We start from the raw sequence: 17,144 nt of genomic DNA, 5'->3' as shown, positions 1-17,144 counted from the left end.
AACAGTCCAATCTGAAGACCCAAAGCATCATCTATCCGTTCCTTCCACAGATGCTGCCTGACCTGCTGAGTAACTCCAGCACTTTGCGTTTTGCACAATCCATCTCAACCTCTCCTATCCTAACGTATCCTAGCCTATTGAGGAAAATTCACGGAATTTATCGAGGGAGGCCATTGTTGTCACGGAAGCCTTATCCTGAAGTAGGGTCCTGACCTGAAATGGCAACTGTCCATTCCCTCCACAGATGCTGCCTGACCCACTGAGTTCCTCCAGCACTTGGTGTTTTGTTCACGATTCCAGCATCTGCAGTGTCTCCATTATCCTGAAGGACCTTGGCTTTTACACTAGACTTGCGTGAAACTGTGCCATTTTGGGTGCTGCTCTCATCTTTAAGGTTGAGGGATCGAGTCCCTGCCCAGGGACTTCAAAGCCACATCTCCTCCCCCCTCCAGTGCAGTGCGGAGGGAGAACTGTTCCAACAGAAGTGCCATCTTTTGGGCGAGATGTGAAATAGACACAGGTGCAGGAGTAGCCCATTCGGCCCTTAGAGCCAGCACCGCCATTCAATGTAATCAGGGCTGATCATCCTCAATCAGTACCCCGTTCCTGCTTTTTCCCCATATCCCTTGATTCCTTTAGCCCTAAGAGCTAAATCTAATTCTCTCTTGAAAACATCCAGTGAATTGGCCTCCACTGCCTTGTGTGGCAGAGAATTCCACAGATTCACAACTCCCTGGGTGAAAAAGTTTTTCCTCATCTCAGTAGCAAATTTCCTACCCCTTATTCTTAAACTGTGACCCCTGGTTCTGGACGCCCCCAACATCGGGAACATTTTTCCTGCATCTAGCCTGTCCAATCCTTTAAGAATTTTATATGTTTCTATAAGAATCCCTCTCATCCTTTTAAATTCCAGTGAATACAAGCCCAGTCGACCCATTCTTTCATCAAATGACAGTCCCGCCATCCCGGAGATTAACCTGGTGAACCTACGCTGCACTCCCCCAATAGCAAGGATGTCCTTCCTCAAATTAGGAGAGCAAAACTGCACACAATGCTTCAGGTGCGATCTCACCAGGACCCAACATGTCCCTGGCAGCTCTCGACCAGAGCCAATCTTGCTTCTTACTATTGAGGGAGTGCAGCGTAGGTTTACAAGGTTAATTCCCGGGATGGCGGGACTGTCATATGCTGAGAGAATGGAGCAGCTGGAGTTTAAAAGGATGAGAGGATATCTCATTGAGACATATAAGATTGTTAAGGGCTTGCACACACTAGAGGCAGGAAACATGTTCCCGATGTTGGGGGAGTCCAGAACCAGGGGCCACAGTTTAAGAATAAGGAGTAAGCCATTTAGAATGGAGACGAGGAGACACTTTTTCTCACAGAGAGTTGTGAGTCTGTGGAATTCTCTGCCTCAGAGGGCGGTGGAGGCCGGTTCTCTGGATGCTTTCAAAAGAGAGCTAGATAGGGCTCTTAAAAATAGCGGAGTCAGGGGATATGGGGAGAAGGCAGGAACGGGGTACTGATTGGGGATGATCAGCCATGATCACATTGAATGGCGGTGCTGGCTCGAATGGGCGAATGACCGACTCCTGCACCTATTGTCTATTTTCAAACATCGTCACAGCATCATCAAAATGGTGTCAGCTCCAGCGCCCTGGGGCAGTCAGGGTGGGGGAGCGCCGTAGGGGGTTACTGACCTGAGGCTCCGTGAGCGCGGGCGGATGGCCGGGGAGCGCCGACCACCATCATCGTCCGTGATGCTCTCAGTGCTGCCAAAGTGCTTCGACAGGAAGTGCAGCTCATCCACGGTGGGCTGGAAGGGCAACTGGTGGAGCTTCTCCTGTGACGAGCAGGAAGACTGCAGAGAGAAACAAGGTCCAAGTGAGGGGGGGGGATAAACCAGGCCCCAGTGCCCAAAGCTTGGCCCCCATGTATCTGCCCTCCCTTCATCTCCTCTCGTGGTGGCCGCCCACACCATCATTGACTGCCCTCCATTGTTGGACCCTATGGACTCATGTTTCTCCGCTTGCCCTCCACCTCACTCCCTCCAACCAGACCAATGTAAGAGCATAGGGGGAGGCCATTCAGTCCTTCAAAGCTCTTAGGGTCATACAGCACGGAAAAGCAGGCCCTTCGGCCCGAATCACCAATGCTGACCAAGATGTCCAAACTAAGCACGTGTGTGGCCCACATTCTTCCAAATCCATATACCTGTCCAAACTCCTTTTAAATGTTATTGAAATGTAAACTACTTTCAATGAGCAACTCGTTGCACATATCCACCACCCTCTGTGTGGATAAAGTTGCCCCTCACGTTCCTATTAAATCTATTCCTTCTCCCCTTAAATCTATGCCCCTTAGTTTATGATCGCCCTTGCCTAGATTTAAAACTCTGTGCAATCGCACATCTGTTATACACTGCAGAAGATCACCCCTCAGCACGGTGGCGCAGCGGTAGAGTTGCTGCCTTACAGCGCTTGCAGCGCCGGAGACCCGGGTTCGATCCCGACTACGGGCGCAGTCTGTACGGAGTTTGTACGTTCTCCCCGTGACCACGTGGGTTTTCTCCGAGATCTTCAGGTTCCTCCCACACTCCGAAGACGTGCAGGTTTGTAGGTAAATTGGCTTGGTTGTAGTGCAAATTGTCCCTAGTGTGTGCGTGGGATAATGTGCTGGGCGGCACAGCAGTGCAACAGTAGAGCTGCTGCCTTACAGCGCCAGGGACCCGAGTTTGGTCCTGACTATGGGTGCTGCCTGTCCTGAGCTTGTACATTCTCCCTGCGACCATGTGGCTTTCCACCTGGTGCTCCGGTTTCCTCCCACATTCCAAAGATGCGCAGGTGTGCAAGTTAACTGGCATTTGTAAGTTGCCCCTAGTGCGTAAGATGCAAAAGTGGGATAGCACAGAACTCGTATGAATGGGTGATCATGATGGGCCAAAGAGCCTGCTTCCATGCTGTATCTCCATCTATCTCCTAAACACATAGAGTCACAGAGTGATACAGTGTGGAAACAGGCCCTTCGGCTCAACTTGCCCACATTGGCCAACATGTCCCAGCTATACCAGTCGCGCTTGGTCCATATTCCTCCAAACCTGTCCTATCCATGTAGAACATCTGCAGAACCTTGGTCTATATGTTACTGGCCTCCTGTACTCTCTCTCGAATGTAGTCACATCCTTTGCGTGACGGCACTCCAGCATAAGTTGGACAACACAATGAATAAATAAATATGCCGTTGCCGTTTACAAAGGTAGAACTGAGAGCTTGTGTTGTGGTCGCTGCAATGGAGAGAACAACCAGCACTGGATCTCAGTGCATCCTTTCCCTCTGCAGGTTCAATGGTTGAAGTGAAAGTGGTGTCACCTACAGACACGGTGGAGCTGGGCGTGTTGGTCCCATATCCTGATGACGGCAGGGAGGCAAGGGACCACCGTCGTCCATCCACCCTGCGAATACAAAATGAAGCACTTCAGACAACATCGTACACATCACCCCCCCAGACAAGCAGCATCCCTTTGGGCGGCATAGTGGCGCAGCGGTAGAGTTGCTGCCTCACAGAGCTTGCAGCGCCGGAGACCCGGGTTCAATCCTGACTACGGGTGCTGTCTGTACGGAGTTTGCACGTTCTCCCCATGACCTGCATGGATTTTCTCCCACACTCAAGTCTTTCCTCCCACACTCCAAAGACGTGCAGGATTGTAGGTTAATTGGCTTGGTAAATGTAAAAAAAATTATTGTGGATGCCGAACGTTTTATCCGTGTACAATTGCTTCTAACAAAATTAAAATTTAAAAAAAAAAAAAAAAAAAAAACAAAAATGTAAATTGTCCCTAGATAGTGTTAATATGGAGGGATCGATCGCTGGGCGGTGCGGACCCGGTGTGCCGAAGGGCCTGTTTCCGCAATGTATCTCTCAAACTAAAACTAAAACATCCCTTTCAGTCTGAAAGCAACAGAGCTCTGTAACCCGCGGAGGGGCTAAACCATATTGTCGATCACTCAATCACCTCTCGCCAATGAGGCCAAATTGCCAGGAGTCAACAAATCAAGGAGCAGAGGATCAGTTCCCATGCAAAACGCTGTCAACTTTCATCTTGAGTCCTTGTTCAGTTCAGGAGAAGCTACCCAAAGTTTTCTTCTTCAACCAGAACTAATGTTGGGGAAAGAGGGCAACGTTTTTGATCTACGTTGGAGCCTTAAGGGGCTGTCCCACTGTCCGAGCTCATTCAAGAGCTCTCCCGAGTTTAAAAAAAAAATCAAACTCGTGGTGAGCACGTAGAATGTACGTCACGCGTACGTCGGAGCTCGGGACGTCTCTTAGCGGCTTGTAACGCTAACGGCAGGTACTCGGGAAACGCGGTAAGCTCGTGAAGACTCGTGAAGATTTTCAGCATGTTTCTTAACTTTCTTAAGTAACATGTTGAAAAATATCCACGAGAGCCCCGAGTACCTACGAGTGGCTATTACCGCAATTCTCCGAGTTCGAATCAGGGGAAACGCGGGAGAACTCTTGAATTAGCTCGTACAGTGGGACAGCCCCATGAGTTTAGTTCAGTTTCGTTTATTGTCACGTGTACCGAGGTACAGTGAAAAGCTTTTGTTGTGCTAACCAGTCAGTAGAAAGACAATACATGATTATAATTGATCCATTTACAGTGTATAGATACATGATAATAGAATCACGTTTAGTGCAAGGTAAAGCTAGCAAGTCCGATCAAGGATAGTCCGAGGGTCATGAAAGAAGTAGATGGTAGTTCAGCTCTAGTTGTGGTAGGATGATTCATTTGCCTGAGAACAGCTGGGAAGAAACTGTCCCTGAATCTGGATGTGTGCGTTTTCACACCTCTATGCCTTTTCCCTTGGAGAAAGTAGTGGCAGAAAGAAGCCAGCAATGATACTGGGAACTTCCAGAGTTTTAAAGTTATCTTGAGATGAGACAAAGCAAATTTATCATATCTTAAAAATAATGAATAGGTTTGTGGAAAAACATAGCCTACAAGGCTATGGACTAACAGCTTGGACGTGGGATTAATCTAGAATCCATTTTGATGCTGCATGGACAAGATGGGATAAACCCATTCCTTCTGTGCTACAAATTTCAATGGGTAAAAATTGTAAACTGTTCCTAGTGTGTAGGATAGTGCTAGTGTAGGGGAACGATGGTTGGTGCGGACTCACCAATTGATCAGCTCAAAGACGTCTAGGGGGTGGGAGGGGTTGTATGAATATTACCTGCTCTATTCCACCAAGTACTCTCTTTCAGAAACCCCAAATGACAATCCTGAAATCACGGTGTCAATTAAAATGAATGCACCTCCTTACTTAGGCCTGGCAGAGGATGCTCGGCTGTGACTTGCACTGGTTTTCGTTGCAGTTTGGTTCGTCTCGACAGCACATTGAAAATTAACATGCGTCACCCAAGCACACACACACACACGCGCGCGCAAGAGAAAAGCAATTATAAAGTGCCTAGTCACACAACACCATCGACTAATCACATGTTCCAAAATGGGAACCACCTTGAACCAAATCACACAGCTGAGCATAGCATCAGACCCAATACACCTGACAGAGAGCAGAGTTACCTGTCAGTTCGATGACCATGGCTGTAAGGAAAGAAAGAGGTTACAGCCACAACCGGTCAAGAAATGCCAATGACTCCCAGCATAAAACTGGCTAGAATTCCACTCCACTGTTGACTCCTGGTCATAAGACCATGTGATAGGAGCAGAATTAGGCCATTCGGCCCATCAAGTCTACTCCGCCATTCAATCATGGCTGATCTATCTCTCCCTCCTGACCCCATTCTCCTGCCTTCTCCCCATAACCCCTGACACCCGTACTAATCAAGAATCTATCTATCACTGCCTTAAAACACTCCCAAGCCTTTCCTGATGTCCACTGAGCGAGGGCTATATGTATATATGTATGTAGTTTGTTTGTTTATACTATTCTTATAACAAATGTAAAGCACTTTGGCCAACGAGAGTTGTTTTTTAAATGTGCTATAGAAATAAATGTGACGACTTGACTTAAAAATATCCACTGACTTTGGCTGGTTTTGATCGGGTTATAATGGAATGTCAGAACACAAATTTTAACAAAGTTCCATCATATTATAGACTTAACGTGTGGGCTTAACATGCTCTTTGGCTCATCCATAGGTTGACTGGGAAATGGAGAAGTGAAAGCCACATTCTTTTTTTCTTGGCAATAGACGGCACGGTGGCGCAGCGATAGAGTTGCTGCCTTACAGCCCCAAAGACCCGGGTTCGATCCTGACTACGGGTGATTGTCTGTACTGGGTTTGTACGTTCTCCCCGTGGGTTTTCTCCGAGATCTTCGGTTTTCCACCCACCCTCCAAAGGCGTACAGGTTTGTAGGTTAATTGGCTTGGTAGTGATGTAAATAGAAACATAGAAATTAGGTGCAGGAGTAGGCCATTCGGCCCTTCGAGCCTGCACCGCCATTCAATATGATCATGGCTGATCATCCAACTCAGTATCCCGTACCTGCCTTCTCTCCATACCCTCTGATCCCCTTAGCCACAAGGGCCACATCTAACTCCCTCTTAAATATAGCCAATGAACTGGCCTCGACTACCCTCTGTGGCAGAGAGTTCCAGAGATTCACCACTCTCTGTGTGAAAAAAGTTCTTCTCATCTCGGTTTTAAAGAATTCCCCCCTTATCCTTAAGCTGTGACCCCTTGTCCTGGACTTCCCCAACATCAGGAGCAATCTTCCTGCATCTAGCCTGTCCAACCCCTTAAGAATTTTGTAAGTTTCTATAAGATCCCCTCTCAATCTCCTAAATTCTAGAGAGTATAAACCAAGTCTATCCAGTCTTTCTTCATAAGACAGTCCTGACATCCCAGGAATCAGTCTGGTGAACCTTCTCTGCACTCCCTCTATGGCAATAATGTCCTTCCTCAGATTTGGAGACCAAGACTGTACGCAATACCCCAGGTGTGGTCTCACCTAGACCCTGTACAACTGCAGTAGAACGTCCCTGCTCCTATACTCAAATCCTTTTGCTATGAAAGCTAACATACCATTCGCTTTCTTCACTGCCTGCTGCACCTGCATGCCTACTTTCAATGACTGGTGTACCATGACACCCAGGTCTCGCTGCATCTCCCCTTTTCCTAGTCGGCCACCATTTAGATAATAGTCTGCTTTCCTGTTTTTGCCACCAATAGTCCCTAGTGTGTGTAGGATAGTGTTAGTGTGCGGGGATTGCTGGTCGGCGCGGACTCGGTGGGCCGAAGGGCCCGTTTCCGCGCTGTATCTCTAAACTAAACTAATCTTTGAAGTGGTAAGGACCAGATTTATCCGAATGATCAAACTCTCGTCTCACATCTACTGAACTCAAAGAACACACCACCTCCACATTCACACACGTAGACATTTCAATCGCTCATTCACACCTCTTCTCCCACAACAAGCACAGTACAACCTGTTCACTAGTCCTGACATACGCACCTCTCCACTCACAAGGGTAAATCTGCCAACTCTTGTGAGGTTTTTAAAGTTTAAGCAACTGTGCAAAAATAACATCCTTTGCCTGGCAAATATATTTCCCAATCACTCACTAATGTAATTCAAGTGCTTGTTTCCCCCCCCGTATCTGTCTTGGGTGACTCAAGATAAAACTGAGACAGGAACAGGTCTTTCAGCCCATAGTATGTCAACAGGTGTATGTCAACAAAATAGAGAGAGTACAGAGGAGATTTACTAGAATGTTGCCTGGGTTTCAACAACTAAGTTACAGAGATAGGTTGAATAAGTTAGGTCTTTATTCTCTGGAGCGCAGAAGGTTAAGGGGGGACTTGATAGAGGTCTTTAAAATGATGAGAGGGATAGACAGAGTTGACGTGATCAAGCTTTTCCCTTTGAGAATAGGGAAGATTCAAACAAGAGGACATGACTTCAGAATTAAGGGACAGAAGTTTAGGGGTAACATGAGGGGGAACTTCTTTACTCAGAGAGTGGTAGCGGTGTGGAATGAGCTTCCAGTGGAAGTGGTGGCGGCAGGTTCGTTGGTATCATTTAAAAATAAATTGGATAGGCATATGGATGAGAAGGGAATGGAGGGTTATGGTATGAGTGCAGGCAGGTGGGACTAAGGGAAAAAAGTTGTTCGGCACGGACTTGTAGGGCCGAGATGGCCTGTTTCCGTGCTGTAATTGTTATATGGTTATTTATATAGTATCTGCACTGAACATGATGCCATTAGCTAACTTCCTCTGCCTATACATAATCCATCCATGTGCCGATGTGCAAGCCTGTTAAACGCCACTATTACATCTGCCTCCACCACCATCCCTGGCAGCATGTTGCAGGCACCCACCACCCTCTGTGTAAAACAACTTGCCCCGCCCATTCCTTTTAAAATTGTCTCACCCTCCCACTTTAAATCCACACCCTCTAGTCTTTGACATTTCCACCCAGTGGAATAAGGCTTTGACTGTCTACCCTATCTATACCTCTCATCATCTTACACACTTCCATCAGTTCTCCCCACCACCTCTGACGTTCCAGAGAAAACAGTGGGTGGAGTTGCTGCCCAACAGTGTTGTCAGTGCCACCTGGGTTTCATCCTGGCCTTGGGTGCTGACTGTGAGGAGTTTGCACGTTCTCCCTGTGAGCTCCTCCCACATCTACCAGCCTACAACTGTTCAGTTGCCCTATTCTTATTTTGCGTTACTTGCTCCCAAATCTTGGAAAGGAAAATTAATTCCCGTTTTTGACCTGTAATGTTACCTGTATCAACGTCTCCGCAGATGCTGGCTGACCTGCTGAGTGTATCCAGAATCTTCTGTTTTTATTTGAACAATTCTATGAGGTGGCCCGGGTCATATTACTGTGTGGACCACACTTTAATGGGAGAATAGTCACAAATTGCTGGGGTAACTCAGCGGGTCAGGCAGCATCTCTGGAGACAAGGGATGGGTCAGAACCCTTCTTCAGACTTCTTAAAGAGAGAGTGTTTATTGCTGGTCAGGCAGCATATGTGGAGGCAGAAGAATGGCCGATGTCTTGGGCCCAGACCCAGACCTTGGTAACAGACAATAGACAATAGGTGCAGGAGTAGGCCATTTGGCACTTCGAGCCAGCACCACCATTCAATGTGATCATGGCTGATCATCCACAATCAGTACCCCGTTCCTGCCTTCTCCCTATATCCCTTGACTCCGCTGTCTTTAAGAGTATCTAACTGAAACATTAGTCAACCATCTACCTCCACAGATGCTGCCTGGCCCACTGACTTCCTCCAGCAGTTTTATTTAACCTCCAGGCTCACTGCAATCTCTTTTGTCTCCAAGTTTACTGCTGTCCCCTTGACTATATCTGGGACGACAGATGGCACAATGGGCTAAGTGTTCGGCTGGCAACCGGAAGGTAGCCGGTTCGAATCCCGCTTGGAGTGCATACTGTCGTTGTGTCCTTGGGCAAGACACTTCACCCACCTTTGCCTGTGTGTGAATGTGTGTGAGTGATTGGTGGTGGTCGGAGGGGCCGTAGGCGCAGATTGGCAGCCACGCTTCCGTCAGTCTGCCCCAGGGCAGCTGTGGCTACAGAAGTAGCTTACCACCACCGAGTGTGACTGAGGAGTGAATGAATAATGCGATGTAAAGCGCCTTGAGTATTAGAAAGGCGCTATATAAATCCCATCCATTATTATTATACTCTGGAGAGAGTTTGCCTCATGTTTTGTCAAGAGCGGCCTTACCTTCGCGAAGTCACAAAGGAGAAGTGAGCGGGGGCATTGGGAGAGAAGTTTCGAGGACTGTCCAGGGGGCTGCTGCCTACAAAGGGATCAAAGCACAGGGCAAGTCAGCTGTTTCATTAAATTACAATGAAAACACAAAGTACTGTTGCTATAACACCAGCATAAGCGCTCCAATCAAGAAACCCAAACCCAACGTTTTGTTCCGTTTAGAGATACAGCGCAGAAACAGGCCCCTCGACCCACCGAGTCCGCGCCGACCAGCGATCCCCGCACACTAACACTATCCAACACACACTAGGGACAATTTACATTTATACCAAGGCAATTAGCCTGCAAACCTGTACGTCTTTGGAGTGTGGGAGGAAACCGAAGATCCCAGAGAAATATGTGGTCATGGGGAGAACGTACAAACTCCGTACAGACAGCGCCCGTAGTCGGGATTGAACCGGGGTCTCCGGGGCTGCAAGCGCTGTAAGGCAGTAACTCTACCGCTGCGCCACCATTTGGGTCTAACTTGGTATCACTGTGTTCCTCTGCGGCGCGAAGCAAGGGCCAAGGAAGCTGGTGCCTTACCTAGGTGGCCTGGGAGCGGAGAGTGGGGTCGAGGAAGAGTGGGTGACGTGCTGGTCAGAATCAAGCTCTTCCTGTTGCTGGTTCGACAGCTGCAAAGAAAAGAGAATAAAAATTACAACAGAATCTGTATGGTGGCGCAGCGGTAGAGTTGCTGCCTCACAGCGTTTGCAGCCACGGAGACCCGGGTTCGATCCCGACTACGGGTGCTGTCTGTACGGAGTTTGCATGTTCTCCCCGTGACCGTGTGGGTTTTCTCCGAAATCTTCGGTTTCCTCCCACACTCCAAAGACGTGTATGTTTATAGTTTAACTGTCTTGGTGTACGTGTAAACTGTCCCTAGTGTTATGTGTAGGAAGGAACTGCAGATGCTGGTTTACATCGAAGATAGACACAAAATGCTGGAGTAACCCTTTAAGTCTGAAGAAGGGTCTTGACCCAAAACGTGCGGGGATCGCTGGTCGGTGCGGACCCGGTGGGCCGAAGGGCCTGTTTCCATGCTGTATCTCTAAACTAAACTAAGGGCCAACACTAGTACACATGTTGGCCTAATGCATGAGAAGCATAGAAATATCAAAAACAGGAGCTGGGGGCAGGCCATTTGGCCCTTCGAGCCTACTCTGCCATGCTGTACAGTTGAGGCAGATCCTCCAAATTCAGTCATAGGATCATAAGATGGATAGATCAGCCTTGATTGAATGGCGGAATAGATTTGATGGGCCGGAAGGCCTAATTCTACTCTTATTCCTTATGACTTTATGATAATAGACAATAGACAATAGGTGCAGGAGTGGGCATTTTGTGTCTATCTTTGGTGTAAACCAGCACCTGTAGTTCCTTCCTACACATAACCAGCTCCTCACACCTGATCTATCAGAGCTACTCAACTCTCTCTCGATACCTGCACATAACAAAAGGTTATTGCTTAGAAATTCATCCCAGTTGCTCTTTTCATAAGTTCACAAGTCATAGGAGAAGAATGAGGTTCTCCAGCCTATTGAGTCCAATGTATGATATTTCATTTTACCAGACCCCATACCCACAGAGTTCGGATGGCACAGTGGCACAGCGTTAGAGCTGCTGCCTTACAACACCAGAGCCCCAGGTTCGATCCTGACAAATGAAGTTTGTACGTTCTCCCTGTGACCTGCGTGGGTTTTCTCCGAGATCTTCGGTTTCCTCCCACACTCCAAAGACGTATATGTTTGTAGTTAACTGTCTTGGTGCATGTGTAAACTGTCCCTAGTGTTATGTGTTGGAAGGAACTGCAGATGCTGGTTTACATCGAAGTTAGACACAAAATGCTGGAGTAACCCTTTAAGTCTGAAGAAGGGTCTTGACCCAAAACGTGCGGGGATCGCTGGTCGGTGCGGACTCGCTGGGCCGAAGGGCCTGATTCCGCGCTGTACCTCTAAACTAACTAAACGTCCTACTCAAACACTTCCTCGTCCATCTGAAGACGGGTCTCAACCCGAAACATCACCTATTCCTTTTCTACAGAGATGCTGTCTGACCCAAAGTGCTGAATTACTCCAGCACTTTGCGTCCCGTCATCTCAGGAGTCAATCCAGTGAATCCTCGCTGTACGATCACTTTACTCTCCCAAAATAGGGACAAAAGGCACAGTAATTAAGACTGCCTCGTTGGCCAGACCAAGCTGTCATCTTAATCACATATCACCAAACTCCAAGCTTTTCGCCTTTCATCGAGCCTCGGATAATTATAATCTTAGTGAGCACTGCCAAGTAACTCAACAAGTCTGGGGAAGATTCGAGAGAGCTAGCAGCCCTCCCTAGCATGAAGCAAATAACAACCCCTGCTAGTCTCTTCTTTCAAGGAGACAAATTAATACCCAGTGGATAACGATTATCGCAGTGCTGTGTCATGAACACCTTTGAGCTGGGTGTGTTTATTAAAGAGAATTAACTGGGAAAGCAGCTTATTAAACCTCAGCTGTAACCCTTCTCTATGTCAGCTACAAGCCCAACAATGCTTTGGAGGCTTCCACAGAGTGTTTGGCCTCCCATGCTTGTCAGATTGTCTTATGTTGATCGCTATCCCTTGGGACGACTAATTCAGTGTTCCATAGAAACATAGAAAATAGGTGGAGGAGGCCATTCGGCCCTTCGAGCCAGCACCGCCATTCATTGTGATCATGGCTGATCGTCCCCTATCAATAACCCGTGCCTGCCTTCTCCCCATATCCCTTGACTCCACTAGCCCCTAGAGCTCTATCTAACTCTCTCTTAAATCCCTCCAGTGATTCGGCCTCCACTGCCCTCTGTGGCAGGGAATTCCACAAATTCACAACTCTCCGGGTGAAATAGTTTTATCTCGCCTCAGTTTTAAATGACCTCCCCTTTATTCTAAGACTGTGGCCCCTGGTTCTGGACTCGCCCAACATTGGGAACATGTTTCCTGCATCTAGCTTGTCCAGTCCTTTTATCATTTGAACATGTTGAAAATGTTGTGGCAGTCGCCTGTTGTCACCCAAAAAATCGCCTAAGTGGGAAAGGCCCGTTACGTTCATACCGGTTGGGGAAGATGCGCCAACGAATACCAGCATCAGCAGTTCCTTCGTAAACTAAACGTGAGTGAAGGGCCTTTCCCACTTGGGCGTCATTTGCGCGTAATTTACGCGACATCATATACGCGTCACGATGCACAATGTGTGCGTCTTGCCGCGCACGTGAGGCGCGCACGGTGCGTGGTGACGTAGGCAGTGACGTGCGGTCACGTGCGGCACCGCAGGATTTTGGGCCGTACAAAATCTTCACAAGCCATCTGCGTGACGCGCAAATGACGCTCAAGTGCGACTGGCCCTTTACCCCTGCACTCTGTGCCTTCTTATTACAGGGGAATGATTAATGCAGTGTATTACGCTCAGCAAATCCCAGTTATCATAACCCCCCCTCCCCTCTCAACCACAGCAGCAGCAGAACAAACAGCGAGCGACAATCACTCACACAATCGCTATCAGTAGAGTTCCGCTGCCCTTTTATAATCTGAGGTATTTCTAGGACTATTCAGCGTTTGAAAAGGTGACAATGGGCTTATTACCATCGAGGTAAATGCATTCAGTGAAACGCCAGTCCTCTCACTATAAATTAAAATTATTCTCATTAACTGCCCACGACACAACAGATTGATCCACATGAATTAAGGGAGTACTCGAAGCTTTGAACAGCCTTTGCTTCTAAGCACCTAATGAATTCTGATGAAGAGTCTGATCGATTTAAACTGTTGACCCTATTTCTCCCTCCACACACATGCTGCTGGACATGATGAATATTTCATGTTCATGACTTATCGGAGCAAAATTAGGCCATTTGGCCCATCGAGTCTACTCCGCCATTCAATCATGGCTGATTTATCTTTCCCTCTCAACCCCATTCTCCTGCCTAAGATAGACACAAACAGCTGGAGTAACTCAGCAGGACAGGCAGCATCTCTGGAGAGAAGGAATGGGTGATGTTTTGGGTCAAGACTGAAGAAGGGTCTCAACCCAAATCGTCCTCCCATTCCTTCTCTCCTGAGATGCTGCCTGTCCCGCTGAGTTACTCCAGCTTTTTGTGTCTACCCCCAGAATATCACCTATTCCTTTTCACCAGAGATGCTGCCTGACCCGCTGAGTTACTCGAATATTTCCAGTGTTTTCTCTTTAATTTTAGATCTGGAAGGAGGAGAGGGGGGAGCAGGTGCAGAGAAGATTTGTAAGGGCAAAACCAGAATTGTTTGAGAGGGATGGGTAAACAAGTGCGGGTTCTTTATTCCATAGAGGAGGCTGAGGGGTGACCTAATCGTGTCTTAAAGGATTTTACGCATTGTTATAATGAGAGTCACAATGGCACAGCTGGTACCTCACAGCGCCAGTGACTCAGGTTCGATCCCGACCTCGGCTGCTGTCTGTGCGGAGTTTGCACGTTCTCACTCTACCTCCGGTTTCTTCCCACATCCCAAAGGCGTACGGGTTTGCAGGTTAATTGTCTCACAGCATCATAGACCTGGGTTTAATCCTGGACTCGGGTGCTGTCTGTGTGGAGTTTGCACGTTCTCCCTGTGACCACTTGAGTTTCCTCCGAGTGCTCTGCTTTCCTCCCACACACAAAGCCATGCGGGTTTGTTGGTTAATTGCCCTCAGCAAATTGTCCCGAGTGCGTCAGGAGTGGATGTGAAAGTGGGATAACATGAAACCAATGTGAATGGGTGATCGATGGACAGAGTGGACTCGATGGGCCAAAGGGTCTTGTTTCCATGCTGCCTCTTTCAACCAATCGATATATATGTTTGAGTCAACATTACCACCACAGAGCAGCTTTGCTAAATAGCTTTGTGTAAGAAGGAACTGCAGATGCTGGTTGAAACCAAAGACCTTATGACCTTATAAGATAGGCAAAAAAGCTGGAGTAACTCAGCGGGTGAGGCAGCATCTCTGGAGAGAAAGAATGGGTGACGTTTCAGGTCGAGATTCCTCTTCAGGGTGCATGTTGCTTTGTCTGTGTGTCCGACAGTGAGAGATGCCAGATGGGCTGAATGGTCTTGTTTCCATGCTGTACCCTTCAATCAGGCTGTCACGGTGGCGCAGCGGTAGAGTTGCTGCCTTACAGCAAATGCAGCGCCGGAGACCCGGGTTCGATCCCGACTGCGGGTGCTGTCTGTACGGAGTTTGTACGTTTCTCCCCTTGAATGCGTGGGTTTTCTCCGAGATCTTCGGTTTCCTCCCACACTCCAGAGGCGTACAGGTTTGTAGGTTAATTGGCTTGGCAAATGTAAAAATTGTCCCTAGTGGGTGTGGGATGGTGTGAATGCGCGGGGATCGCTGGTTGGCGCAGAACAGGTGGGCCGAAGGGTTTGTAACCGCACTGTATCTCCAAAACTAAAACTGAAAAACTAAAAACATATATATATGTTTTTATATACGTATATATATATATATACACACACATATATGTATATGTATATGTGTGTGTATATATGTATGTATATATGTATACTGTATATATATATATGCTGTATATATATATATATATAGCATAATATATATACATATATATACGGAAAAACTAAAAACATATATATATGTTTTTATATACGTTTTTATATATATACACACACACATATATGTATATGTATATGTGTGTGTAAACATAGAAACATAGAAACATAGAAATTAGGTGCAGGAGTAGGCCATTCGGCCCTTCGAGCCTGCACCGCCATTCAATGATCATGGCTGATCATCCAACTCAGTATCCCGTACCTGCCTTCTCTCCATACCCTCTGATCCCCTTAGCCACAAGGGCCACATCTAACTCCCTCTTAAATATAGCCAATGAACTGGCCTCGACTACCCTCTGTGGCAGGGAGTTCCAGAGATTCACCACTCTCTGTGTGAAAAATGTTCTCCTCATCTCGGTTTTAAAGGATTTCCCCCTTATCCTTAAGCTGTGACCCCTTGTCCTGGACTTCCCCAACATCGGGAGCAATCTTCCTGCATCTAGCCTGTCCAACCCCTTAAGAATTTTGTAAGTTTCTATAAGATCCCCTCTCAATCTCCTAAATTCTAGAGAGTATAAACCAAGTCTATCCAGTCTTTCTTCATAAGACAGTCCTGACATCCCAGGAATCAGTCTGGTGAACCTTCTCTGCACTCCCTCTATGGCAATAATGTCCTTCCTGTATATATGTATGTATATATGTATACTGTATATATATATGCTGTATATATATATATATATATATATAGCATAATATGTATATACATATATGTACGGAAAAACTAAAAACTTATATATATGTTTTTATATATGTATATATATACTGTATATTTGAGTCAACATTACCACCACAGAGCAGCTTTGCTATATAGCCCGAGCTTTGCTTTGTCTGAATGTCCTACAGTGAGAGGCGCTAGGTAATGTGAAGCATCGTACTGTAGAAGGCATCTGTGCCTTTCAGTCAGCAATGGATGGTATGCATTGTCTGATACGTTGTGGATTTTCACAAGGCAGATGGCAAGTGGGGCTTTCACAGCTGTGCCTGTTTTTTGTCCCCAGCCAATGTTCAAACCCTGGCGCTCTGCTGCTGGACATTTCCAGGCTACCGAAGCCTCTTTCCCTCTGTGCCATTACTGCCCTCGATTTTAACCCGCAGACAGACAAAATAATGCTGGAGTAACTCAGCGGGTCGGGCAGCATCGATGGAGAAAAGGAACAGGTGACGTTTCGGGTCGAGACCCTTCTTCAGACCACAGCCCCACTCGCTTTCAAAGGTTCAAAGGTTATTTTATTGGTCACATACACCTAGGTGTAGTGAAATGCATCTTGCTTCATTCATTGAAGACGTTTTAGGTCGAGACCTTTCTTCAGACCACAGCCCCACTTGCTGGCTGCATTTTCATTCACGGAAGACGTTTCAGGTCGAGACCCTTCCTCAGACCCGACCTGAAACATCACCCATTCCTTCGCTCCAGAGATGCTGCTTGTCCCGCTGAACGACTCCAGCATTTGGTGTCTTGGTAGATATGCCACGTGGTTTTGTGGAACTGTCAGTGGAATCTACTATCCTACACTCTAGAAGTTGGTATGGTTGTGCCTATGCAGAGTAAGATTTTTACGGAGCCATATGCAAAATTTCACTGTACCTAAGAACACATGACAATAAATTACTCTTGAAGCATGGTGAGCACAAGGTCAACAATGTCCCCACATCCACATTGTCAGCTCTGCAGAGAAAGGTCATTTCCGATCATCATGCATCACCTCTGCAACTCGCAGTTCTATTGTGTCTTTAACAGACTGAGCTATCCCTTAGAAACATAGAAAAAACATAGAAAAATA

The 17,144-nt window shown here is 47.1% G+C and overlaps 1 protein-coding gene across 1 annotated transcript in view; it reads right to left on the bottom strand.

Annotated features, from left to right (window-relative positions):
- Positions 1 to 17,144, bottom strand: part of mast1 (microtubule associated serine/threonine kinase 1) — a 107,960-nt gene that overhangs the window by 48,947 nt on the left and 41,869 nt on the right. The window contains exons 4-7 of the mRNA XM_033050788.1: positions 10,312 to 10,400; positions 9,739 to 9,814; positions 3,373 to 3,451; positions 1,701 to 1,861 (exon numbers count right to left, since the gene is read on the bottom strand). Coding sequence (XP_032906679.1) covers positions 1,701 to 1,861; positions 3,373 to 3,451; positions 9,739 to 9,814; positions 10,312 to 10,400 — 405 coding nt within the window. The remainder of the gene's footprint in view (positions 1 to 1,700; positions 1,862 to 3,372; positions 3,452 to 9,738; positions 9,815 to 10,311; positions 10,401 to 17,144) is intronic.

The sequence above is a fragment of the Amblyraja radiata genome, chromosome 35, assembly GCF_010909765.2.
Source record: "Amblyraja radiata isolate CabotCenter1 chromosome 35, sAmbRad1.1.pri, whole genome shotgun sequence".
Lineage (NCBI taxonomy): Eukaryota > Metazoa > Chordata > Chondrichthyes > Rajiformes > Rajidae > Amblyraja > Amblyraja radiata.
The sequence above is the reverse complement of the archived record's forward strand: the minus strand, read 5'-3'. Positions and strand labels throughout refer to the sequence as shown.